Source organism: Symphodus melops (genome assembly GCF_947650265.1).
Source record: "Symphodus melops genome assembly, chromosome: 17".
Lineage (NCBI taxonomy): Eukaryota > Metazoa > Chordata > Actinopteri > Labriformes > Labridae > Symphodus > Symphodus melops.
This window is the reverse complement of record NC_136707.1, coordinates 23,644,397-23,670,559: the sequence shown is the minus strand read 5'-3', so window position 1 is coordinate 23,670,559 and position 26,163 is coordinate 23,644,397. Positions and strand designations below refer to the sequence as shown.

Sequence of the window (26,163 nt, the reverse complement as noted above, 5' to 3'; positions counted from 1 at the left end):
ACTTGAAACCAATACAATAAAACCATCATCTCCTACCAAGACGGTAACATGTCCCTCTTTTATTATATTTATCTAAATCTGAATTCTCTCTTGCTTTGTAATTGAATAATGTTTATCTCCTGACATCTGTTATGTAGTCTGGTTCATGTTCATGTCTGTCACTAGATGTGTGCATACACAAAGGAGAAGTGGGAGGGGGGCAAACCAACCATGATGTTCTGCTATGTAACTGTTTTCTTTATCTGTCAAACAACTACAAGTTCTTCATCAATAAAAGAATGTAAAGGTGGTCAGTTTGCAGAAAGTGTGGAGGACTTTTATCCCTCATCCCGCAGCAGGACGTGCTGCATTATTAAACTATAAAAACTGATAGACACAGAGGGCTCATGTGAGGCCGAATCTGATTGGTTGACCCACATTCTAAGCGTCAGCCGCGGCCTCTGATTGGTGGACGGGGCTTTGTTTTGCACTCCGCAGACTTCCTCTGCGTGTTTTTCATAAACAAACCACATTTTTCTCCCGCCGGTGCCGCAGCTCGGTCCTCCCGCTGTCAGCCTGCCAACATTGTCGGATTTCAGCTCCTGCTTTGGGTGGAAGAACCTTCTAGAGCCGGTGAATTTAATGTAAAGAACGAAAGAAGAGGCGGGTAAACGGAGGTCGCGTGCCGTTATTGTCCGAGCTGCCGCCAGCGCGTGGCCGACCGTTTGTACCGAGACGACCTGTCGACCGCAAAGCTGCTTTAATTTGGACCTTTTCTCATCTGTCAGCAGCCTTCGCCCGCTGTGTAGACTTCAACCATCCTCTTTATAATCAGGTAAGTCGACAGAACAACACAGATTAATGTCTCAGCTGCTGCTAGCTCGTGTTTGTTATGACAAGCTAGGTCACAGCTATCAGACGGTTTGTGCCGTAACTGACGGGTGTTTCAGGATGTTTGTGTCGTTATTTAATCACTAACAGGAGGTCAGCAGTGTTGGACAGTAGATAAATGGCGCAGGCTTTAATTGTACGTTTATTTCATCAAAAGAAGCGAGAGCTGACCCTGCTGCGTTCACGTGCTGCTCGGATGCTCGGAGATCTCAAGTTTGGAAGTCGTTCGTCCTATTTAAGTTGTTATTATACGTCTGCCCGAGAGTGAAAGATTGAAGCCAGTAACAGAGGTGTTGTCTCTGTAACCCGCGGAGGACTCTGGGCCCGTCTACATCTTTACAGCTTCTTCCACACTAGAAAAAAATACATCAATAGCCCCGATAATACTTCTATTGTTGTTATCACACGTTTTCCGATAGTTTTTACAGCACGTGGAGGCAGCTTGTTTTGTGCAGACTGGACCAGGAAGCAAGTCGCAGCAGGTAAACCGTGTCCTCCTAGTCCTAACCTGTCTGTCTGCATTACTCCTTAATTATTTTAGTTAATGCGCCGAAGGGATGCGTTCAGTCCGCACAGGAGAACAGAGAGAAACAAAGAGCAAATATTAACACATCTTATGATCATGTTTCTAGAGACTTCACTGTGATCTAATACAGTAGGAAACAGGATTTATACAAAGCAGGTTTACACACTCACCATTAAACCTAAGAACACAGTAACACTAGTGCTGCAGCAGGATTAAGAATAAGTTCAGGAGCAGAATTGGCTTTGGTGGAGGAGCTGAGTCTTAAAAGTGTACAATGAGTCTTCTCAAAGTGTTTCTGTGCAGGAATGTGCACGATATTATCTCCAAGAGTGTGCAGAACTGAGGAACATCTGCTGTAAACATTGTGTAATATGGTGATAATCACGTGAAGTGCAATAAATAAACACAAATAAAGAGTGCAACAAAACAAACTTTTTCTCTGCCACTAATTCGGCACTTGTGAATTCATTAATTTGAATATCTCTCAGGTTAGTTTATCTGACTGCATCAAATGTTATGAAAGCATGAACATCATACGAGGAGAATCGACACATGCAGAGTTAGCTCGACTACATTAAAAGTGTTATTTTTTTAATTGCAGTAAATTCTGACTCATGATGTGTTCATTCAGAATAACATCACAGTAATGATGCAAAATTATGTTATAAAGCTGACTCTAATCCTGATCTAGTATTATGAGGTAATAGTTATAAAGCATCAGGTCAGCCAACTCAGGTCTGCCCCCCCCCCTCCCCCCGGACTGGAGGGATCAGGGCAGCTCCAGTCTCCACTAACCACAGATTCACAAAGGCAGCAGAGAGTTTTTAAAGGAGTGACTGACCCCTCCAAACACTCTGTAACACTTGGCTGAGGAGATCGATTGGTGGCCAAAGTTAATATGAAAGTGACCCCGCTGCTTGTGCGTTATTTATTTAGGTCAGGTGACATTTATAGGATTATATGCACCATTTTATTGCTCCTATTAGATACTGGAGATCTGAGACAGGACCATTTGTTGTCTGATAATGTTCTTCACTGAAGAAGCAGAGTTGGATTTTCCTGGAACAACTTCACCAACTGAACTAACGATGACTGAAAACAAGGAATCCCTCCACGCGATCATTCAGTAGACCTTGTTCACATCCTGCTCCTCTTCCTCCTCAGACATGGTGAAGCTGACGAAAGCGAAGACGTTCCAGGCCTACCTGGACTCCTGCCACCGTCGCTACAGCTGCGTGCACTGCCGCGCCCACCTGGCCAACCATGACGACCTGATCTCCAAGGTGAGTCCTCCGCCCGGCGCCCTCCTTTCAGGCGGCGCGTGTGGCTCTCACATGGTTTAGAAATGAGCTAAACAGGAAAAACTGGACTGAACTGAAACACATCTCCAAGAGCTGGACGCTGTTTTGAAGATGTTACCTAAAGCAGGAAAAATTCTGATCTGTATGAACCTGTGTTGATCCATTATTCCTCCCTGTGTCCTCCTAGTCCTTCCAAGGCAGCCAGGGCAGAGCCTACCTCTTCAACTCTGTGTAAGTCCTTCACACTCAATACTTCCTCATGTGTGCATCTTGATTCTACAGCTGTGCTTGTCTCTGAATTTAATCCCTCAGTTCTTTCACACCTGCACAAGTGGTGGAAAACTCATCGACACACACACTCACTCACTCGAGTGTCACACAGAGTTTCTCCTCCAGCCTCTCAGAAAGTTCGACTGAGCTGATGTGAAAGGCAGCAGGATCTAATCAGGAGAATTCACCTGGAGTGAGGGGGGGGGGGTGTGACCTTTAATCCCTGTGATCGCTGCATCAACATCGACTGTCTGCAATTCCCTAAAAAGTGTTGTTTACCCTGAAAGCACATTCTCAGTATCAGACGTGTTTGCACAAAGCACACGGTCAGCAGATGATTAGATTTTCTTTCGAGGGGTTAGTCACGCTCCCGCTGGGTTAGTGGGTCAGAAACACACAGACCCTCTGTGATGTGAATCCTTTAAATAACTTCCACTAACTGAATTAACGTCTCCTCTCTTTAAACGCCGCTCCGTGCTGAGCGGTTTCTTAGAAATGATTTTTATTTCTTCAGAGAGGTTACAGCGGTCTGTTTGTGGAGGAGGAGGAGCGTTTGTTTCACGGCTCTGTGTTTGCTCTCCTCTCAGCGTGAACATCGGCTGTGGACCTGCAGAGGAGAGGCTGCTGCTCACGGGACTTCACGCCGTCGCCGACATCTACTGCGAAAACTGTCACACCACGCTGGGCTGGAAATATGTAAGTCAGCCCCCCGTCAATGACAGAAGCAGTTTTCTGCTTTACTGAAGGGTTTACATGGAGCCCCCCCCCCCCACTCCACTGTAGTGCATCGGCCATGTTTACATCCGTTCACTCTGAGCTGGATGTGTGCTACCGCAAAGCAAAACCATTTTCACCCTTTTCTACAACTTCCTGGAAGAAGTCAAAGTCAGGTTGTGTCGTGTGATTTGTGACCTCCTTAGTTTCAGAGTGCTATCCTTCTGAGTCTGAGTTCACTCTGGGCTGACGTCTTGCTCAGTACCTTGAGCAGTACCTGCTCTTTAAGGATGTCAAGTGTTCTTAATGTAACCTTTAATCAGCCTCATATATTCCTATTTAAGGAATCCTGGCCGAAGCAGCGCTACAGGAAGTTTGACACAAAGGCCGAACACACAAAGGTCACATGGTTAAATGAGCAGTCAAACATGTTCAAGGTGACCCTGCAGCTCAGACTGAGAAAGTTAAGACTCTGTGTGGTGTTTGTGCGCCCCGTGTAAAGAGGCTCCTTCAGAGCGTGCAGCGACTTTGACCTGTAGGTCGTTCCTTTGACTCCGCCCTCTCACTGTCCTCTCTCTAACATAACAAGAGGAATGATCAGAAAGTGATATCATGAAAACTTCTTACACACTGTTCATGAAACCTGTAAAGATCATTGGTGGTCTCCCCCCCCCCCCCCTGCAGGAACAGGCCTTCGAGCTGAGTCAGAAGTACAAGGAGGGGAAGTTCATCATCGAGCTGTCCCACATGATAAAGGATAACGGCTGGGACTGAGCGGCCAGTCTTCGTCTTTCTTCATGACTTTTTCACAAGTTGCATCCCGCTCGTCTACAAAGGTGTAGCTTCCTCATCCCGCTCCAGAGCCATCGCTGTGCCACACTTTCACTTCGTCCGGCTTCGCCAAGAATAGCATGTGATGCCTTATGTCTTCTGTTCTTCATGCTCCTCCAGTGACCACGACCACACGTTTGCTGAGATTTCTATCCCACCTGCTAGTTTGTGCTGGGACACGGACCGAGTGAGTGTCAGGTGTGTGTGTGTGTGTGTGTGAGACTGGGAGGTGTAGTCGTACAGACGCGTGTGTGTGCGTGCTGGATTTTAAAGTGTTTGAGTGATCAAATCCTCGTAAGCGACCACTGAACAGCCTCAGTCTTTAGGGGGCGGGGCCAATGAGAGTCAAATAATCTGACTTTACAAATGGAAAGCAAATTTTTGGATGCCCACTTAGATTTATCCGACCCTGTTTAACCCGTAGATCGTGTTGGAGTGATTCAGAGGTTTGGGAACGCTTAGAGCGATGGGAGGGGCTTGTGTTGTGTTTTGTTTTGTTTTGTTTTGTTTTGTTTTTTATCAGTGAATTAATGTTTTTTTTATATGAGAATAGTAACTGTAGTTCTATTTTTGCCAAATGCAATCAGGATGTTGAATATAAAACACTAAATCCTGCAAAAGTCTCCTGCAGACTCAGAAATTGAGAGCACAAGTTTGCATGAGTTTTACCGTGTGTGTGTGTGTGTGTCTGTGTGTGTGTGTGTGTGTGTGTGTGTGTGTGTGCTGGGATGTCTTTGCTTTAGTCTTTGGTTCACATCTAGAAGTTTCCTGCACAGTTTTGGGATGTTTTCACTTTTACCTGACGCTGCTGAGATCTGTCCTTCATGTGTTTCCTGTTCAGCCTTACACACACGGCTTTTACTCAATCGTGTTAGAGAGCAGAGTGTGATTAGGATTATGTAGCATATTTATGGGGATTTTTAATGTCTGCTTCGTTCATTAAAGTGTATTATTTTAACCTGGTCTTTCATTAAAAGGCAGAGTGTCTGTAACACGTGGAGTCATGTTTCTTTTCTTTAGTTTGTTTGAATCATTTCTGATCTCTAAACATGTTAATATCAGAGTCGATTCTCTCGTATGACCACCCAGTGAGGACTGATAATCCTCTTTTTAATTCATTTAAGCTTCCTTCAGGAAACGCTGATGAATGTTACGTAACTGTAAAACAAACAGCTCTAAAGAAGGTAAAGGGGGGGGGGGGGGGGTGCACCTTTATGTTCCTTAAAAACATGACTGGGATTGTGGATTAAATGGAGTCGAAGTTAGAACTAAGATGGTTTTCAATTCATGGTGAAAACGTGGAGCGTTCACAGATGGAGGAGGAGATCCTGAAGGATTCCCGACGGCTCAGACAGGAAGCCAGCAGAGGGCGCTGTTGGCCTGTGTGACTTTAGAAACACTTCATGAGTACAGTCATGCTGCATAAACAGCAGAAATGTGATGATTGTTAAAAAGGTAAAAGTGGATTACCTGTGGACCCTGATAGCATCGTGGCTGAATCTGACCTGTGGCTCCTCCCCTGCACATCATCCACCTGACTTCATCCATCTCCTGTCTCTACTATGAAGCACGACACCTGTCCAACAGAGACAGAATGATGCTCGGATGTGAGCAGGTCTGTTTCAAAACGCCGAGGTCATTTCACAGACTGAAGGAAATAAAAGGCTATCAATACAAGTCTGACCGTGGTTAGACAGATTTGAGTCCCTGACAGTTTGATTACAGTTTCATGACCAGCTTGTTTTTTCTCTCTGGCAGAGATGAACATCCTGAATATGAATCTTAACACAAATATCTCCCCCTGCTGTAAAGATGATGACGTGTTGTGTTGGGCCGAGTCACATGAATGAGCTCTGACCACACACTGAGACTTATTTAGTTTCATATGAAAATGCAGAGGAGAGGCTGCTGACAGTCATGAGTGGACCGTGTGTTCTCTCGTGTGTGATCTGATCTGCTCTCACATTTCACTCAGAATTTCCTTTTTCTCTAAGAACGGTCTCGGGACATGAAGGGAACTTTTGAAAGGTCTCAAACTGAGTGACAAGCAGTGAAAATTTTCCCAGAGAGGGATTGAACACATCACAGAGAGCAGCTTAAATCAACATGACAGTGGAGGTAACAAAGGCTGGATTTATGAGTGGATATCAAAACTTACATTTCCTGCTCCATTAAGTTTCACCAACAAATTCCCTCATCCTAAAACAGATTAAGATTTAACTATGATTGTATTTTTATTGGACTTTTAATCCAATAAAATCACTCAGTCTGTACCTGCTGTGACTGCACTCATCACTAAGATAAAAAGGTCATGTGGGGTCGTCAAATCACAATGACAAGTAACTGAATAACAAAATAATAAAATAACCTCAAACAACGCAACCCCCCCCCCTCAAAACATTCTGATCAAGAAAGTGCACATAAATCCTATTTTTGATGGCTAGTTAAGAGGAGCTCCAACTTGTTCTGTTTGCTTCTTGTTGAATATGCTAAATGTTATTGTTGTTTGCTTGGTTTACCTTCTTGAATGTATGTGCATGTTGGAAATAAATATATCAATCAATAATGAATCAAATATGATCTGTTAAAGTTATGCTTCCGAAATCTGTGTCGAAACATGATGGAAACAATGAGGTGAAATGTCCTTAGCTAACTCTCAAACAAGGATGTGTATCTATGTCTTTGATTCGAGACACTCTCAGTGTGTTTCTGCTGCAGGGTGTGTTATGTTGATTTTATTTAATCTCTCCGTCGTGGTATGAAACGGGGAAAATTAAATGATTTTACAAAAAAAAGACAGTTTATAGTTGTTCCCTCTCGCCTTGTGGGAAATCAGCTGTTGTCTTTTTGTCATTTTAAAGCAAACACAGATGATCGTTAATTTCACACCCATTTATAGAAAGGATAAACGCGCGTGCAGCGGCCACTAGCGGTTCAACTGCAGTCACTGCACTTGCAGCAGAACATACCACAACACACACGCTATCTACAGTAATCACGTCAGGTGTTACGACATCCTGAAGTGTTAATTCAACGTGAAAATTAATATCAAGCGATTATAACGATTAGAATATGTGTAACTATATCGTAAACGACGTGGGTGAGATTTCCAGGCGTGTTTGTGTCGCGCGGCCACCCCCCCGCGCGCCCTTACAAATGGTTCAGTCCGAGTTGCCTGATCATCTGACTTTTTCCGTTTCGCCATTTTCCTTCTTCTACACCGGTGATCTTTCTGGCAGCTACGTCGTCCGCCCCCCTCCTCTTTCAGTGTTTAAACCAGCCCGGCGCTGACGGTGGGAAACGGGACGGTCACCCCGACACGCAGATAAACCCTTAAAGTCCTTGTAGCCGCCCAGAGAAGAGTGCGAGGATGTCGTCCGAGGAGAGCCCCGAGTACTCGCCTTTCTTCGCCGTGATGGGAGCCTCCGCGGCCATGGTGTTCAGCGGTAAATACAGCCGCTCCTCCATCATCATCATCATCATCCCCGCCTTTAACGCTTTTACTCTCTTTATTCATATAAACATAACCAGTCGTTGACTCAGCGGATGTTTGAATAATGGAGTCGCTGTGAGAATCAACGGTCGGCCTGACCGTTGGTGTTAGTCGGTCACGGCTCGCGCGCACCTGCCAGGGATGCGGGGCAGAGAGGGGGGGGGGGGCAGTGTGTGTGTGCTGGGGGGGCATCATCAATCTGCGGACCACTAACCAGCTCCTTACACTAACTAACTCCTCACATCGCAGCCTGTTTAAAGCCCTTGTCGCCGCTGGTCAGTGACGTCAGTGACGCAGACCATCATCGAGGTCACATCGTCACTAATCTGTCAAAATGTCGTTATTTCAAAGCGCAGGAACATAAACATCTTTGTGCGTGATCGTAGAAATACATGAATTAGTAGATTTAATCCGTGGCGTGTTTGCACATGAAACTGCAGGAGGCCTGAGCGTCAGCGTGGGGAGTTAAAGGGACATTTCCCCTTTTTTTAAGGGAGGTCATTTCAATATTTTTCCCATTTTTTTAAGGAATGTACTTTTTTTTTTTTTTTGCTTTCCAGCGAACAATAATCGGAGAATTCCTAATTATTTTAAGTTTGTTTTTCTTTTTAGATGCAGCCTGCAGAAGGATTGTGTCCTGATACCATAATCATAAATCAATTTACAATCATAAACTTCACTTCAAACGATATCAATACCTGCAATAAAAATATGCATCTAATGCACCCATGATTGGGTCATTTCCTGTGTTCAGGTTTCATAAATTGCAGGCAGACTCCTGCTGAATGTCAACATTGCACAGGTTGACTGGTAAAGTTTAGATACCTGCAGTGTTAAATGGATCACTTCCTCTCTGTGGTTGTCAATATTTTTGATTCCACATGTTTTGAAGCATTCTCCATCAGGCAGGTGTGGAGGACGGGGATGAATCCATCCTCCTGCACATCGTCTGAATTGCACAACTACATTTATTTGTGGATTTTAGACGGTGTGCAGGTGTTTGGCTCCATTATCAGGTGCTGAGGTGTCTGTTTTTGACGCCGTGGTATCAATGAAGTGTGACTTTAAATCGAATCCTATCAAATACTGATATCATGACAGCGTTATGTCTTACCTTTGTACCTCTCCTCTGAAGTAGATTTATTTGTTCTTCAAACTTAGGAGCTGCTCTTTGATACTCACTCTAATGAAAATAACAGATCGTTTTACAGGCGGGATCAAAACGTACGGGACAGTTTGACAACCTCAGACTCCAGCCGCTGAAGCTCGTGATGTATCCATCTAAATAAATAAAACATAAACCTGGAAACATTAAAAAATAAAATGTAAACATCGAGGAGAGAACAGGACACATGAGGATCACACGACAGTGACGTCTCTTTCTGTCTTCGCCTTTTATAAGAATGGCTGTAACCTGCGTTTTGGAGTTAAAGGAGAAGTTTCATCCATCGTTTCTCATTTTGAGCATCAAGGAGAGAGAGAGCGAGCGAGCGAGCGAGGGAGGAAATACCCAAACACAGAATTCATACATTGTGTACTTTACACTTCTAGCGGGGAAATAGTCTCTATCAATAGATCTATATTCCTCCTGATGCAAAGAATGACTCCATGATCTTTTGACAGTTTGTTTAATTAGCTGTGAAAGTTTTCTCACATTATTTCTTTTAAAGAGTTAATCTAACTTAGATCCTCCTCCTGATCCTGAATCCTGCAGTGTCGATCTCACCTGAAGATACTCGAACACTGCTCTTCTCTTTTCCTCTAAACATTCAAAAGCTGTTTACCAACCTGCTGACACTCACTTTATAATAAGCATCAATACACCAAATATTTAGAGTGGGAGTTTGAGCTGCATTAGTGGCCGACAGCATGTGACAGATTGTTATTAACGTTTCCAGAGAAACTCAAAGGTGGGTTTGTTTCAGACAGGTGACTCTCTGCACCTGTAATTAAATCAGTCTGATCTGAAAGTAGGGCGGAGGACTTCCACTCACTGATGAGTTAAAATATCCAGCACAGACCCGACACTTTTATTTACTGATCAGACGTGGAGTCGCCATCAGAAGTGACGTCATCATGGACTCGCCTCTGTCGTTTGAGACCAGGAAACTGAGGCTCAGGAAATGTTTTAATTAACCTGTCTCCCCACTGCGTCTCTCTCTCTCTCTCTCTCTCTGTCTCTCTCTCTCTCTTTCTCTCTCTGTCTCTCTCTTTCTCTCCCTGTCTCTGTCTCTCTCTCTCTCTGTCTCTCTCTCTCTCTTTCTCTCTCTCTCTCTGTCTCTCTCTCTCTCTCTCTCTGTCTCTCTCTGTCTCTCTCTCTCTGTCTCTCTCTCTCTCTCTCTCTCTGTCTCTCTCTCTCCCTGTCTCTGTCTCTCTCTCTCTCTCTCTCTCTCTGTCTCTCTCTCTCTCTCTCGATTTAAAGTAACATCATATTAATGTAAAGTCACTCCTCTGGTATCAGTCAGGCTTTAATCTGTTCTGTTTTGGTGTAAAGAGTCTCGTAGGCTCACTAAATCTGTGTGGGTGCTGTTAAAGTGTCATCACAGTTTTTTATTTGTTCACAGCTGAGTCCGTCCAGAATTTCTGGAGGTGACGATCGTACCAGGCAGAAATAACAATGCAACGTTTAAGGCAATCGGAAACTTTAACACTGAACATGTTTTGTTATCAAAAAGGCGATTAATTTAGCAAGCTAACCGTCCAACAGAAAGCACGCCGACTCTGCGTCGCTCTTCATCCCGAGCCGAAAGCCGACCTATAGTTTCCACTCACAGCCGCTCAGTCCGCACAGTTGGACAGGTGTCCAGAGATAAAGAACGCCAGGGGGACACGGGGCCTGAGACGAGCTCGTTTGAAGAGTTGGGAGCTCTGAGGTGTGATTTATTTATTTTCCTACTCGTTTGGTCTCCATGGTGAACAGCAGCATCCTGCGCTCAGATCGTCTGTCAGATTCATGTATGACGGGTAACAGAGCTCTGATCACAGCAGGCTTCCTCTTGCTGCGCTCATTGAGATTCAGTGCTGGTCGAACATGGACTCCGTCTCTCTCTGTGACTGTTCCATGCGGAGGCACGTCCACACTCTGAAATCTGAAATCGATGGACTGGATTAATGTCTCTGTCTCTGCTGCGTCTTGTCTGGTTTGATGTTTATTCTGTGACTGACTGAAAGGAAACCTGTCTTCTCCTCCTCAGCATTAGGAGCGGCGTATGGGACAGCGAAGAGCGGCACAGGCATCGCCGCCATGTCCGTGATGAGGCCTGAGCTCATCATGAAGTCCATCATCCCCGTGGTCATGGCTGGTATCATCGCCATCTACGGGCTGGTGGTGGCGGTGCTGATAGCAAACAACATCTCTGAGAGAGTCACTCTTTACAAGTAAGACGAAAACAAGCATTTCACACACACACACACACACACACACACCTCACTTCACACAAATACAGAAATGAAAGAATAGAAGTTGAGCGCCTCACAGAAGGCCCCAAGAAACCACCGAGAGACGAGTGTACGAACGCGCTCAGGTCTTTAATGAACCTCATCTGTCCTGAGCACCACGGATGATGAACTTTAATAACCCCTCGATGATTTCACGCTGTGTATGAAGCGTTTCCTCCTGAGAGCTCGGTCTCATCTTGAACAGATTTAAACATTTAGAGAAACTTCTGAAGACACGACGAGACGCGTACAGAATGCTGCGTCGCACGCTGCAGGACGTCGTAGCGATTAGCACGATAGCTGGACGTCCTCTGGTGTGAACAGAGGCTGAGCTGTGCTGATGCTCTGCAGGCAGAACAAACAGAACCAGAAGAGAGAAGATCAGGAAGTGTGGTTTTAACTCTTTACTCGCCGCTCGTCGTCACTCAGTATTTTCTGGTCAAAGAAAGTCACAAAGTTTTCAGATTCTCATTTGTGGTCAGAGAGGAACTTGCTGATTTGGTTTCAGAAAACAGTGTGTGAGGAGAAAGCAGCTGATGCATTTTCAGATTAGTAGAGTTCTGTTTTCTGCTGCAGGAGTTATTTGAAGCGGTTGATCTGTTCTCTTGACGTGTTAGACGTCCCTGGTGGGATTTAATTCTTCTTATAAAATACAGAACAAGCTGACAGTACAGAGCCGTCCTTTGACAGCATGTCTAAAATAACAAGAAGAGAGACGTAAGAAGTGAAGAATCAGAGAATGACGAGTACAAAGTCAGGACCTTATTCACAGGAACGTTGGGAGAGATTTTATAAAACGCAGCGTGAAGCTTTTTTTTTCTTCTCTCTCGACACAAACAGGTTGAATCATTTTCAGATGTTTGACTCCGACAGCTTAAACAAACTGTTGCAGAACGCCGTGTGGTGGAGCGAAGAGCGTGCGTTTCCTGCTTTGACGGGGAGATGTCAATCAAACACGGCACATACAAACAAACTAAACTGCAGAGTTGATTTTGATTGAGGCCAGTCTGAAATGTTGACAGGTCAGTGTTTGTCGATGCTTTTTGAGACGCTTAATTTTAATGTATTTTTACAGTTTCAGGGCTTTTAAGACGGCGACATATCTGACTAATGTTTCACCTCGTTGCGTTCTTTGTCCCGGTCAGATGAAAGACAGTCGAGCCTCAGAGAAGCACTCATGCATCATAATCTACTTCTCTACTGTCCATCTGTACACGCAGTCTGCTGCCAGGGCGGGAAGCTGCGCTGACTGTCGGCCACTCTCGAGGCACATCCTGGACACAGAGCGTCCTGATTGGCTCTCCCTGTGCTGTCAATCATCTCAAATATCAAATCCGAGTGTTCACTCAGACGTGCTGCAGCAGTTCACAGAATCGTGCTGGTTGTGAACCGATCTGACTCTTTGCTCTGATTCTCTCCTCCAGGAGTTTCTTGCACCTCGGTGCTGGGCTGAGCGTGGGCCTGAGCGGCCTGGCGGCCGGGTTCGCCATCGGCATAGTGGGAGACGCCGGTGTGAGGGGCACCGCCCAGCAGCCCCGGCTCTTCGTGGGCATGATCTTGATCCTGATCTTCGCCGAGGTGCTGGGGCTCTACGGCCTCATCGTGGCCCTCATCCTATCCACAAAATAAGTGTGTGCATCAAACACCATCTCATTCATTCCACATCGAAGCAGCAAGAACAAATAGGAGATTTTCACCGACTTCCATTACACCCCGACGCTCTGACAGGACGGGATGGCAGCAGAAACATGCCGGCGGTCTGACCGACAGCCGCGTCCTCGGTAGATGTGATCCTTCCATATTGTTTAAAGCCATCCAGTTGTGTCAGGTGTTGTGCGTACAGAACGGGCATGAAGATGTAGTGGTTGTTGTGGGATGATGTGTGGACAGTCTGCTTGATTTGTTGTCTGATCTTAACCTGTACAGTGATCCAGAGTCCCTCCACCCCCCTGTAAATGTAGTAACCAGTCTGTGCTGTGAGTGTGAATATCAACGTTTACCCCCTGCCCATCCCCCCCCCTCCTTTGGTTTTTGTTTTCCGTTGGTGGTTTTGATCGTTCTCAGTTTGAGACTGCTGAAAAATCGTGCACATTAGTGTTTTATTTGTTCATGTTCTGTTCGGGGACCATTTTTGAATCAAGGCGGCGAGGAGCTGACGAGACTTATTTTTTTCACTATTTATGGAAAGTTATGAAGATTATGACTTAATGAAACTGTCTAAATGGAATAATACTGTTTATGGAAAACCCTATATACATCAAAATATATAAATTATCTGTGTATAGTTAGTTAATTGCACTGTGGGTAATTGTTCAAAGTGCTTGGAATTCCTCTGGATGTAGTGTGATTATTAATGGAGGATGTCCACATGTTGACATGGGGTTGACTGTGTGTGTGTGTGTGTGTGTGTGTGTGTGAAGGACCAGAGAGTGTGTGTGTGTGTGAGAGAGAGAGAGAGAGTGGGTTTATGTTTAATATGACATTCTCAAACACTAGTTTACCTGTAGTGCTGCTGTCTTGAGTTTCTGTTTGTTTTGTTGAAGGTGAGAGCTCACTGTTCAGCCATGCCTGTCAGATTTCCAAATAAAACTCAACCTCCTCCAGAACATCGTGTCCAGACTTCCTTTCATCTGTTTTAGCGTACAGCGTTTGTCTATTCAACAGACACGGGAGAAACTGAGAATACTCCGATTGGATGTAAACTTAAGAACACAAGTTTCAAAGGCGTCAACAAAACTTCACGATTATTTAATCTTACAACTTCTTGGGGGGTGTTTTTGCCTTTTATTAGATGGAAAGAGTGAGGGGATGGTTTTTAAAGAACGTTACACATTATAGGGGCGTCGGGGGCTTCGTGGTCAGTTTTCAGAGGCTGTGGTCCTCGAAGGGGACGGCCCAGATTTAATCAGACTTGTGGTGCACGTGGTTCCCTGTTATTTCTCTCCCTGATTTCAGACTATCCCCTGTCCCATCTCTCCAATAAAGGCTCAAAATGAATCCCTCCATCCTTCACGTTACGCTTGTCCAGGATCAGCTCACAGTGGTTGTAAGTCAGTCCAGACTTCTCCCTCTCCAGCTACGTCTTCAGCTCCTCCTGGAGGACCCGAGGTATTCCCAGGACAGACGGGGATATATCATCTCTCCAGTGACCTCTGGATGGACCCCGGGGGTTTCCTGCCTGGAAAACCTCCTAAGGGAGACGTAAGGGCCGGTCCAAAATATTAACAAAAGAATATTCTGAATCTGTTTCTGCATTTTAACAAAGTCAACACTTTATGACACTTCAGTACTTTTTGATAGCATGTGTTTTAAACGAACAAATCTGTTTTTTTAAAAACAACCCGAGCCATGTGTTGGTCTTTGGCCGGGGCGCCAAATTACTGAAAAATCACAGGTATCCAAATGAGGAGTTTTTGATTCCAATTCCAAAAGATGTGGATATACCGGCTTAAGAAGGCTGAAGTGTTTTTAGATTAATTTATTTGAGATATAACTCATTTTAAAATGTGAGATGACAGAGATATAAAGTGCAGTTTTAACAGCAAGATATGACAAAAGTTTTGGAAAGTGCGTTAATGGTCAGATTATTGTCCAATTAAGATTCAGAATATTTTATATAAATAATTAATTTTAATGTCATGTTATTATTAAAAGACAAAGCTTGTTGCATCAATACTGTAAACAGAGTAGTGTTACTAATTAATGAATTAAAGGATCAATAAATAACCCTGTCCCTAGTGTTTAAAAATGTGTACTGCAGTCTAAACTCCCCCCCCCCTCCCCCTTCCTCTCACACAGGTCAGCATGTGGTAGACACTGTAGCTTCAGTGTTTCGCCAGCTCTGCATGTGGTAGACACTGTAGCTTCAGTGTTTAGCCAGCTCAGCATGTGGTGGACACTGTAGCTTCAGTGTTTAGCCAGCTCAGCATGTGGTAGACACTGTAGCTTCAGTGTTTAGCCAGCTCTGCATGTGGTGGACACTGTAGCTTCAGTGTTTAGCCAGCTCAGCATGTGGTGGACACTGTAGCTTCAGTGTTTAGCCAGCTCTGCATGTAGAGACACTGTAGCTTCAGTGTTTAGCCAGCTCTGCATGTAGTGGACACTGTAGCTTCAGTGTTTAGCCAGCTCTGCATGTGGTGGACACTGTAGCTTCAGTGTTTAGCCAGCTCAGCATGTGGTGGACACTGTAGCTTCAGTGTTTAGCCAGCTCAGCATGTGGTGGACACTGTAGCTTCAGTGTTTAGCCAGCTCAGCATGTGGTAGACACTGTAGCTTCAGTGTTTAGCCAGCTCTGCATGTGGTGGACACTGTAGCTTCAGTGTTTAGCCAGCTCAGCATGTGGTGGACACTGTAGCTTCAGTGTTTAGCCAGCTCTGCATGTAGAGACACTGTAGCTTCAGTGTTTAGCCAGCTCTGCATGTGGTGGACACTGTAGCTTCAGTGTTTAGCCAGCTCTGCATGTGGTGGACACTGTAGCTTCAGTGTTTAGCCAGCTCTGCATGTGGTGGACACTGTAGCTTCAGTGTTTAGCCAGCTCTGCATGGGTCTGTAAAGCTTTCTGCGTTCTAACCTCTCTCCATGTTTCATCTCCAACATTGATCCTAGTTTGAGCAGCTTTCTGCTGCTGGAGCTTATTAGAAACATGCAGAGGCTTTTTAGCTCGGGTACAATCACTTCTATCTGAAGCAGTTCCACTGCCCGCTTCCATCGCTGCAACACCTGTTCACCTGATAACTGCTCTCATATCTGGCAAACCCAGGGGCGTCCAAAACGGCCGTGTGTGTGTGTGTGGAAGGGGGGGGGGGCTACCTTCTCTACTCCATTACTATATGAGTCTTCTTTTCAGGCATGTAAACATTGTTAGCGTGAATGAAGGACTCTTTTTGTTTTGTATTGTTTTCCACATATTTGTTGTTTTACATGTTAGAAATAAAGACACAAAGTTGATTAAATAACTTTAAATTGCATTGGCTGGTATGAAAGGTGTTCTGGATGTTTTTGCAGGACTGCTATTCATGCTGTGTGTGTGTGTGTGTGCAGTGAGAAGTTGCAGCTGGAGGCTGAGTGTGTGTGTGTGTGTTATTGTTTACTCTCAGAGTTCATGTGAAGTAGGTCAGCTCGGCTAGCTGCTGCTGCTGCTTCTCTTCTTCTAAATCATCTATTTCATGAAATGAAAAGGTTTCTCGAAGGTTCTTCGTCTCTGCGGATTTTATGGTAACTTTCAGTAGATGCTCCCCGTTAACAACCACCAGGTAACGTTTAAGGTGTTTTAGAACTGCTAACAGAGCTAGCCATCCAGCTAGTTTATGCTAGGAAGCTAGATGCTAACTAGCTCGTTTACGCTAGGAAGCTAGGTGTGTATCATCCATCAACTTCATTCACATGTTTCTGATTACCTGGTGTAAAACAGAACATTCACGACAGTGAAAGAGGATTATAACATATTTTCACGTAATGTGACTTTAATTAAGACGCCTTCGACCTTGCTGTCACCTATTTGTTCATTCACGCTGAATGCTAACTGTGTAGCTTAGCATTAGTGTGCTCTGCTAGCTTTGGATGGGAGGATAACCAACGGCTGCAGGAAAAACAGCCTCAACTGTTCACCTAAAGACGATTCAGTGTCTGCATAATAAAACAGGTCACACACTGTTTACCTGTTTACACATCCAATGTTGTAACTTTACTGTGGAGAACAACAATGATCTCATCTTACATTCAAAGATGCTCTGTGGTCTTTATGTGGTGGTGTGAGATCACATCCTAGCCACTCATTTTGAAATGAGCACCTGTGTGTGTGTGTGTGTGTGTGTGTGTGTGTGTGATAGCTTTGAAAACCCAGCAGCATCAATCATGTCATCATCTTGTATCCCAGCAGCTGGATTGATGCAGGTGGTCTGGCCTCTGGACTGATCCTGAACTGACCGCTGGACTCTTCTCCTGGGTCGGACCTCACTGCTGCCATGTCCAGGCGGAGCAGGAACAGTCGTGCTTGGAGATATGTTTGGGGTGAGATACGACGGGACGCTGATGCTCGGGCACTCGTGTTGGCTTCTGAAAGTGAAGAATGGGGCTATGAGCGCTTAGAGGTAAGGAGCTGTGGGTGTCTCCTGGACTGACAGGGCACACATGATGTAGGTAGACCTCTTGTTTACACTCCGAGCAGGAGAGATGGGACGTGTTCTTGTGTAAAAAAAAAAAAAAGGTAACATCAGGGGCCCATGTCAAACTCATTTGCCTGCAGCCCTCATACACACTGTTATTGTTGATGCAGATGTCTGGAGCTGATGTTTCAGTGCAGGCTTTGTATCAGAACTGATACAGAACTTTTTTCCCACAGAGGAGACGGTCTAAGTTTTCCAATGTGTGTCCCTTAATGAGAACAGAAAACATCTGAACCAGTACTGTGCTGTTACGTTTAAATGAGCTCCTTCTGTTTATGTGGGTCACCACAGAACAGTGATTCAGACTCTGAGGCCGACTTCTCAGCGGTGATGGTCCCTCCGGTGGCCAGCGCAGTGCCCGTCACCGGAGAGTCGTACTGCAGCTGTGATTCTCAGGCTGAGACCAACTACAACCCTCGTCTGCGCGGTTTCCACCAAGTCAGAGACTGCCACTGTGGAGAGGACGAGCAAGGTACAGCACTACACACGTCAAGATTTAATATGTGATGAAGCAAATGATGACACCTTTCATCCAGCTCAGATGCATGTTTAGGTTTTATTTCTGGTATTAAGAGCAGTGAGTTAACTGATGGTGTCCAATGTGTCAGAGTTCGACTGGGTTTGGGACACAAACAGCCGATCAACAGCAACAATGCTGAGCTGCGACAATCGCAAAGTCAACTTCCACTCGGAGTACAGCTGTGGCACGGCGGCGATCCGCGGCTCCAAGGAGCTGGCTGAAGGACAGCACTTCTGGGAGGTCAAGATGACGTCTCCAGTGTACGGAACAGACATGGTACACCCACTCTTATTTAAACCTTTGTATCTAAAGAATCCCAAAGGTGTTTTTTAAAGTCATGCTAGGAATATTCATGCTCCCTTCACGGTTGTTTCCACGTCTCTGCAGATGGTCGGCATCGGGACTTCTGATGTCAATCTGGACAAATACAGACACACGTTCTGCAGCCTGCTGGGGAAAGACACAGACAGCTGGGGTCTTTCTTACACTGGTGAGATTAACGGCTGTCCTCATGAAGCAGCAGCTCCTCTCCACACAGCTTGTGTCTCTTACACATCTGGGACTGTCTTCCTTCTTTTCAGGCTTGTTGCATCATAAAGGAGACAAGATGAACTTCTCGTCTCGGTTTGGACAGGGGTCCATCATCGGGGTTCACCTGGACACGTGGCACGGCACTCTGACCTTCTTTAAGAATCGCAAGTGCATAGGTAAGCTTCAACACAGCCCTCACTGTGAGTTGATCTCATCATGTTTCACTGCTGAACACTTTCAGTCAAAAGTCAATCCCAACATCTCGTCTAAATTTACCAAAATTAAATAATCAATTTGATTTTTTTTAACATAAATTGTTGCCTGATGTTCTCCCAAGTTTTCACGTTTCACTGGTTTGCATCCTCGAACAAAGCAGGGAGACGTTTGAATATATCTGAGCTTCTCTTTCTGGATAATATCTGAGATATCAAAGCTTTAAATAACCTAAAACTGTTCGAGTAGACGAGTGCATAGAAGAGGAATTCATCGACCGAAAACTCAAGAACTTTTACTTTTTAGTTACATTGGTATTTTATAGGTATCGATATTATTTCATTTATACCAGTAACATATTTAAAATGTAAAAATCACAACAAACTGAAGATGAACATGAATGTTTTCTGTCACTGATTCAGGTGTCGCAGCCACAGAGCTCCAGAATAAGAGGTTTTATCCGATGGCGTGCTCCACAGCAGCTAAGAGCAGCATGAAGGTGATCCGATCGTGCTCTGCTCCGACCTCGCTGCTCTACCTCTGCTGCGCTCGTCTTCGCCAGCTGATGCCGGACAGCATCGACACCCTGGACGTGCTGCCGCTGCCGCCGGGCCTTCGTCAGCTGCTCCACAACAAACTGGGCTGGGTGCTCAGTCTCAACAGTGGAGCCACAGAGGAAAGCCCTGAAGGGTCGTCACGCTCGCACGTCCCCCCGCTGGCTGGACCGTCGTCCTCTGAGAGCGACTCGGAGGGCTGCACGTCGGACCCTGAAGCCTGTCAGAGGAAGAGGTGTCGCTGGACATGAGTGGACGGTTTGAATCCTACCTCCTCTGAAACACTGGCAGACGTTACAAGAGGCATCTAATCGAGTGTTTCCTACCTGCCTCAACGTTTCCCGACGTCGTCCTGCAGTGAAAAAACAAACAAACAAACAAACAAACAAACAAACAAACAGGATCAGAGTGGTACGTAAGTGCAAAACTGTGACGGCACGTTTTTACTGTGATCTTCTCTCATGCCATCCAATCGTCCACACGCTCATCAGTATCCAGCAGCTTCAGTAATAAGTCACATTGTGTTGGTTATATAACATGACACACGTGTGTGCAGATCAGTGCAGGAGACGACTGTACAGTGTAACACTGAAGTCAAGCATGGCCACATTTTGGTGGTCAGCACGGTTTATTTACAAAAAGAAAAGAAAAGGGGATTCATGACGAAGAGACTTTATCTTCATGTCAAACGTTCTCATCCTGTTGTTACACAGTTACATGTTACATGTTTTATCCGTGTCTACAGTTCATTTTGTTTCCTTGTCAAAGTGAAAATCAGAGGGACTCTGTCTACCATGAGACCAAAGTCAGAAACCTTTTTCACACATGCACTCCTGAAACTTTCTAGAAAATGTCCAACCGGCAGCCAATCAGGAATCGTCTCGAAGTTGTTTGTTCACGCGTGCGTCACAGCGGGAGATTTCTCCATCGGGACACGACGACGAGGGGGAGCTAGGAGCCTCGTGGTTGGTACCTGCACTCCATGTACACAGGCTGTAGTCCTCCAGACAGGCGGCATGGGATCAAATCCGACCTGTGGTACCTTTCCCGCATGGCGTCCCACTGTGTCGCATGGCGTCCCCCTGTGTCGCGTCTCTCCACTGTCCTTTAAATAAAGGCACAAAAAGACCCCAAATAAACCTCGTAAAAACAGAGAAAAGAAACGGCGTCCAACACTTTGATGGCAGTTGTTTCCTTTACATGAATTCTTTGTGTCGTGACATGACGCAGGTTCAAGGTCGTACAGGTCGTTTACTTTAAAAACATCGTCACCCTCAGTTTCCTGAAGACTTCCTGCTGCTTCACGGAGAACGTGCATCAAGCGTGCTGGACGGAAACACTCTGTCATCAGCAGCTCACCTGGAACATTTGGGGACTTTTTCAGGAGTTATGTGTGAAAACACCATCAGAGTATTTCTTTTTTTTAATCATCGACAGGCTGCAGCTCGAAAGTCAAGAGCTCGACTATCGATAACTTTAAGAGGGATCAAAATAGAAATATTAGATTTTAATCAGTGTACTTTATAGTATGTTTCCCTCCAAAGGAAGTAATCATTTTATATTCAATAATATTTTTTAATTTCTTTAAAGCTTTATGAAAAAAAAAAAAGGTGAAAGTCAAAGTTACATGTGACGGCAGCAGCCCGGTCACGGTGCGACGTGTTTGGAGAAACTCTGGGCTTCCTGTTTTCTTGAAAAGATTCAAACAGACGTCCACAGTGTGCCGAGGATTCAAAAATCTGACCCTGAGTCTGTTACTCAGAAGAGACTGTTACACATGAAGTCGTTTTAAGGACGTTTTTAAAAAGTGACAAAGTCAGAGACTTTGAGCAGTTTGAACGTTTCGTCGCTCCTCCTGAGGGCTCCTTCACTTCCTCCTCATGTTACTCCCTGTCACCATCACACTCCATTTTAAATCCTGTTCAGAGTGTTTCCCCTGTCGGCCCAGAGGGAGGATTTAAAGAAAACATTCTCCTGCCTGATGTGACCATCACTTCAGTATGAACAGATTTATAAAAAACCTTTCCTCGGCCTCCTGTTTGTAAACAATAATGTTGAGTTGTCTGGATTTTAAGAATATAACAGTATAAGTGTTAAATAGTGTTTTATCCACTCTCATGTTCACTCCTCGAGGGTTAAGGAGACTTAAAGAAGGCTTCAGGTACTATGCAACACAAGCATGTAATGTGATGATACAGGAGGGGCGGTCTCTCAGGCTGTCATCGTGGACGCACTGACACACGGGTGGAGGTACAGAGGACCATTAGTCGTGACGCGCTTGTCTCATTTATAATAAATGTAAGCAGATATATTTGTCTTATCTCCACATTGATGCATCTGAGCACTTTTTCTTACTGTGTTTCTGTAAATAAGAAAGTTCTAAGTGTTTCTTCTTCACCTCGTCGTACTAATAATACCGTCTGTGTGTAAAGACCTTTACTCGCCTTTTTTCTGTGTCAGCATGGTTCAGCTGGAAATAAAATAAATGCTACGTATGCACCGAGGACTAACTGTTTTTATTTACAGACCTGATTTCAAGTGTGCTTTGTGTCCACGCAACTTAAAGGAGCAGTCTGTAACTCTGACCCCCTAGTGTTTAAAATGAGTACTGCAGTCTAAACTAATCATCACAGAGAGCTGTCTCCCCCTCCTCTCACACAGGTCAGCATGTGGTGGACACTGTAGCTTCAGTGTTTAGCCAGCTCTGCATGTGGTGGACACTGTAGCTTCAGTGTTTAGCCAGCTCTGCATGTGGTGGACACTGTAGCTTCAGTGTTTAGCCAGCTCTGCATGTGGTGGACACTGTAGCTTCAGTGTTTAGCCAGCTCTGCATGTGGTGGACACTGTAGCTTCAGTGTTTAGCCAGCTCTGCATGTAGAGACACTGTAGCTTCAGTGTTTAGCCAGCTCTGCATGTAGAGACACTGTAGCTTCAGTGTTTAGCCAGCTCTGCATGTGGTGGACACTGTAGCTTCAGTGTTTAGCCAGCTCTGCATGTGGTGGACACTGTAGCTTCAGTGTTTAGCCAGCTCTGCATGTGGTGGACACTGTAGCTTCAGTGTTTAGCCAGCTCTGCCATGTGGTGGACACTGTAGCTTCAGTGTTTAGCCAGCTCTGCATGTGGTGGACACTGTAGCTTCAGTGTTTAGCCAGCTCTGCATGTGGTGGACACTGTAGCTTCAGTGTTTAGCCAGCTCTGCATGGGTCTGTAAAGCTTTCTGCGTTCTAACCTCTCTCCATGTTTCAAAAGCATCTCCAACATTGATCCTAGTTTGAGCAGCTTTCTGCTGCTGGAGCTTGTTAGAAACATGCAGAGGCTTTTTAGCTCGGGTACAATCACTTCTATCTGAAGCAGTTCCACTGCCCGCTTCCATCGCTGCAACACCTGTTGCTTTGACCTGCAGTCCAAACAAATCCAGACCATTCACGACCAGAATCTCAATAACTTGTTACATTTTTACAGTCTATGCTTGTTACAGTGAGGCGTTATTCAGATTAGAACATCCGGAACCAAAGTACACTGGCGTATTCACACGGAACATTTTCCGGTTGGACCAAGTGAGCGGAAGTCGTGTGCCTTGCTTGCGGAGGTCATCTGGACGCTAAAAAACAGGTAATTTGTAATTTAAGATTTCTGCTTTTAATTCAGAATAATGTTGATCAAAGAGAGTCAGTAAAACCGGACACGTTGTGACGTAGTGCTGACGTGTTTTAAAAACGGCTTGTTCGCTAACAGGTTAGCCTCGTTTTTTTGTATTTTATCAGATATAGTTGAATATTATTTTAATTGTTTCAATTAAGAGATCCAAATATCTATCTATCTATCTATCTATCTATCTATCTAGTTATTTCAATTAATTATTTTTATTTTTATTTGGATGATATTTTCATGAGACCTCCATGTTTCTGTTTATAAATGTTCATGGTGTATTTTCAAAAAGGAGAGGAAAAGAAGATTATTTGTTTTAATATTATTCTATCGAAACATGAAGAGGAGGTTAATTATGATTTAGTGTTGCATTTTAAAGTTTTGATTTCTATGGATGTTTCTTTTCCTGATGGAGATGGTCATCCTCACTGTTTGACCTTTATTTCTTTTTTCTCTCGTCCTCGATGAGCAGTGACCTCGGAGGATCAGCCGCTGAACATCCCGTCGTCATGGTGAAGAAGAAGCGACTCCGCATCATCGCAGAGATGGCTCGGAAGATCCGGGCGTACCGAGAGCTCAAGTCCCGGCCGAAGGAGTCCCCAGAAGTACGCCCTGGACTACGAGACCATGAAGCGGCCTCTCACCGGGAAGATGCTGCCCGTGCTGGCGTGGCAGGACGTCCGCAGGGAGAGCCGCCTCTTCTCCCTGCTGGCGAGCATGAGGATGTTCGGAGTGGGTCGACTTTTCACCCGCAAGTCGTGGCTGGAGGATCATCCGGAGCCCAGCTACTGGGAGGTCACCAGGGTGAAGGTGGACTACACGGCGGAGGTGAGATGAACGATCGATGATGTCAGAAACTAATCAATCAAATAAACTTCGATCAGGTTGATGACATGACATTTTTATTTTCCAGAACATGGATCACGGCAGAGCCTGGGGCATCCTCACCTATAAAGGTCAGTCTGGATAAATGTTGTGAATTATAATAATAATATAACTCAGTGGTGTTATTGTGGGCCAAAGTTGTTGGTTTTTTTCTGTTAAAAAAACAAACGTATACTGTTCTTAACATTTTCTATTTCCTGAACATCTTTCAGCCCTCGCTAACGTGAAAATGAAAAATAATTAAATATGTCATCTGAATGAGGCCTCTGTGACACAATCTTCTGATTCTTTGATTGAATTCGAGGGCCGCAAAAAAATCAGCTCAAGGGCCGCAAATGGCCCCTGAGCTGCACTTTGGACACCGCTGCTGTAAACAATCTGCATGTAGTGAGCGTGTTTCATGTTGTGTCTGCAGGTAAACAGGAGAGCGAGGTCAAGGAGGTGGAGAAGGTGATGTACCACGACTGGCGTCTGATCCCCAAACACATGGAGCGGCAGTTCAAGGACTTTGAGCCGCTCCCTGAGCCGCCTGTGCGTCACGTCCCGTATCCTCCTCTGCTCCGCGCCATGATGCTCGCCCAGCACAAGAAAGAGAGAGGCGGCGTGGCGAGCGAGGAGCCGGCGCTGCCGCTGAAGAGGAACGTCACGCTCAACAAAGACTATTTCCGCAGACAGGAACAGGAGAGGCAGAGCACTCAGGGGACGGAGGTGTGAGGACTGAGGGTCCCTCACTCTGGACCAAAGCAGTGATCATGTAAACAAACCTCGACTCCTCACCTGATCTCTGCTGTTCATCCACAGCGGGCCTCTCTACCTTTGATGTTGTTCATATTAAAGTTTAATCACAGCTGATGCTTTTCTTCAGAATCACAATCTCTTTATTGTCGTTCAACACGTGCAGATAAAACATGAATAAAATACTGACGTGTTTATTTCACAGTCAGGAGACACTGAACAGGTGAGAGGATCGAGCAGCGTTTAGTGCCATGATGGTTCTGCTGTTTAAGTTTTGTTTTTATGTCGAGACACGAGATCTGACTTTCCCAAATCTGATTCCAACAATGTACATAGGTTAAATCATATTCCCTCAGATCAGACATTACTTTAACTTTATTACATCACTGTGTTAAAAAGTGGAATTAAAAAAATCATAGTCTTTAAACTAATAAATTACATTTACTTCTTTTTGTGCTGCATTAAAATATATGTATTTTAACTTTGGTGACTTTAAGTCTTCTTCAGATTTCATACTGTTAGATGTATTCTTCACCTGTAAGTGAAATTAACAAGTTCATCTTTATCGTGCCTGGAGCGTTGCTAAGCAACGTACGTTCTTACGTAGGTGAAGTCGAACGTGCGTTTTACGCGTGTTACTGTCACCTGCCCTCCTTCAGTTGTTCCGTGTCCGTCCAGCGGTGATCATGATCTGCTTGTTTCTGTCCGTGTTCGCCTCCTTCTTTCAGTCAGGTCTGTCTTTAACTGTTTCTGCTTCCCGGGAGCTGAACTTCCTGTTATTCATGTTAAAATGTGTTAAAATGTATTTTTATTTAAATTGTTTCTGAGCCGCGGACTGTCCGGACAAGGCCTCCTTTGATCTAGTTCACTTTAAGACCATTAAAACATGGACCACGTGTCTCCTCTTCACTGTGGAAAAAGTTCATTCATCATCCTATTAATGCTGCCTTCAGGTGCTGCTCGGAATGTTCAGCTTTTTCAACTAGTTTCTTTTCGCTTTCAATACGTAGACAGACTGTAAATAAAATCTGAAAATCGTGACGTAGAAGTAACACGTGCCCGGAACTAATCTCAGTGTTTATATAAAAAAATAACACGATGTTAATGATGAGACGGAAGTTTTCACGTCTGAAACTCCTTTTTCCCGATTTTTCCGACAGCGCCTGAACGCATTGTGAGAGCTCGTGTGTGATTGGTGCCTTCAGGTTCATGTGTGCTGCTCGGTGCTGCAATGGAGGCCGAGAAAAAAGGTCACAGCGAGTCCTGCAGCAGGACCTGGAAAGTTTAGTGGTGAAAACATGTTCGGATTGAAGACTCCGGTTGAGGACGAACTAACCGCGATTGACGTGACCGCTGCTGTGACGTAACACATCTGTGACGTGTTTTTTTTGTGCATGTTTGCAGTGGAACCTAACAGCGTGGAAGCGTTGAGTGCTCTGTGTGCAGAGACAGTCTGCAAAACATACAAAC

General features: G+C 45.0%; 4 protein-coding genes across 7 annotated transcripts; all 4 read left to right on the top strand.

Annotated features, from left to right (window-relative positions):
* Window positions 1-438: 438 nt before the first annotated feature.
* Window positions 439-5,504, top strand: ypel3 (yippee-like 3). Of its 2 annotated transcripts, XR_013781065.1 has the most exons (6): window positions 439-814; window positions 2,561-2,679; window positions 2,885-2,928; window positions 3,555-3,663; window positions 4,366-4,722; window positions 4,756-5,504. XR_013781065.1 is itself a non-coding variant. In XM_079366450.1 (5 exons), exons 2-5 carry the CDS (start codon window positions 2,563-2,565, stop codon window positions 4,453-4,455), a joined length of 360 nt encoding a protein of 119 aa, XP_079222576.1. In that variant the 5' UTR covers window positions 439-814; window positions 2,561-2,562; the 3' UTR covers window positions 4,456-5,504. The 2 variants fall into 2 exon arrangements, 1 of the variants encoding a protein (XP_079222576.1); XM_079366450.1 differs by having other exon boundaries at window positions 4,366-5,504.
* Window positions 5,505-7,692: 2,188 nt separating this feature from the next.
* Window positions 7,693-14,049, top strand: LOC306838466 (V-type proton ATPase 16 kDa proteolipid subunit c). Its single transcript, XM_079366667.1, has 3 exons — window positions 7,693-7,958; window positions 11,200-11,383; window positions 12,868-14,049. The coding sequence occupies exons 1-3, from the start codon at window positions 7,883-7,885 to the stop codon at window positions 13,070-13,072; spliced, it is 465 nt and encodes a 154-aa protein (XP_079222793.1). The 5' UTR covers window positions 7,693-7,882; the 3' UTR covers window positions 13,073-14,049.
* A 2,419-nt stretch (window positions 14,050-16,468) lies between these two features.
* On the top strand, window positions 16,469-21,924 carry spsb3a (splA/ryanodine receptor domain and SOCS box containing 3a). 3 transcript variants are annotated; one of them, XM_079366762.1, is made up of 7 exons: window positions 16,469-16,657; window positions 17,319-17,532; window positions 17,899-18,079; window positions 18,216-18,403; window positions 18,515-18,617; window positions 18,709-18,834; window positions 19,294-21,924. In XM_079366762.1, the coding sequence occupies exons 2-7, from the start codon at window positions 17,407-17,409 to the stop codon at window positions 19,674-19,676; spliced, it is 1,107 nt and encodes a 368-aa protein (XP_079222888.1). In that variant the 5' UTR covers window positions 16,469-16,657; window positions 17,319-17,406; the 3' UTR covers window positions 19,677-21,924. The 3 variants fall into 3 exon arrangements, with proteins under 3 accessions (XP_079222888.1, XP_079222887.1, XP_079222886.1); XM_079366761.1 differs by having other exon boundaries at window positions 16,469-16,695; window positions 17,322-17,532; XM_079366760.1 differs by having other exon boundaries at window positions 16,469-16,695.
* A 1,002-nt stretch (window positions 21,925-22,926) lies between these two features.
* On the top strand, window positions 22,927-25,172 carry mrps34 (mitochondrial ribosomal protein S34). The gene is given in 5 exon segments (XM_079367100.1): window positions 22,927-23,037; window positions 23,543-23,672; window positions 23,674-23,901; window positions 23,987-24,029; window positions 24,374-25,172. Coding segments are annotated over 4 exon segments (660 nt in total). The 5' UTR covers window positions 22,927-23,037; window positions 23,543-23,582; the 3' UTR covers window positions 24,673-25,172.
* The last annotated feature ends 991 nt before the right edge of the window (window positions 25,173-26,163 follow it).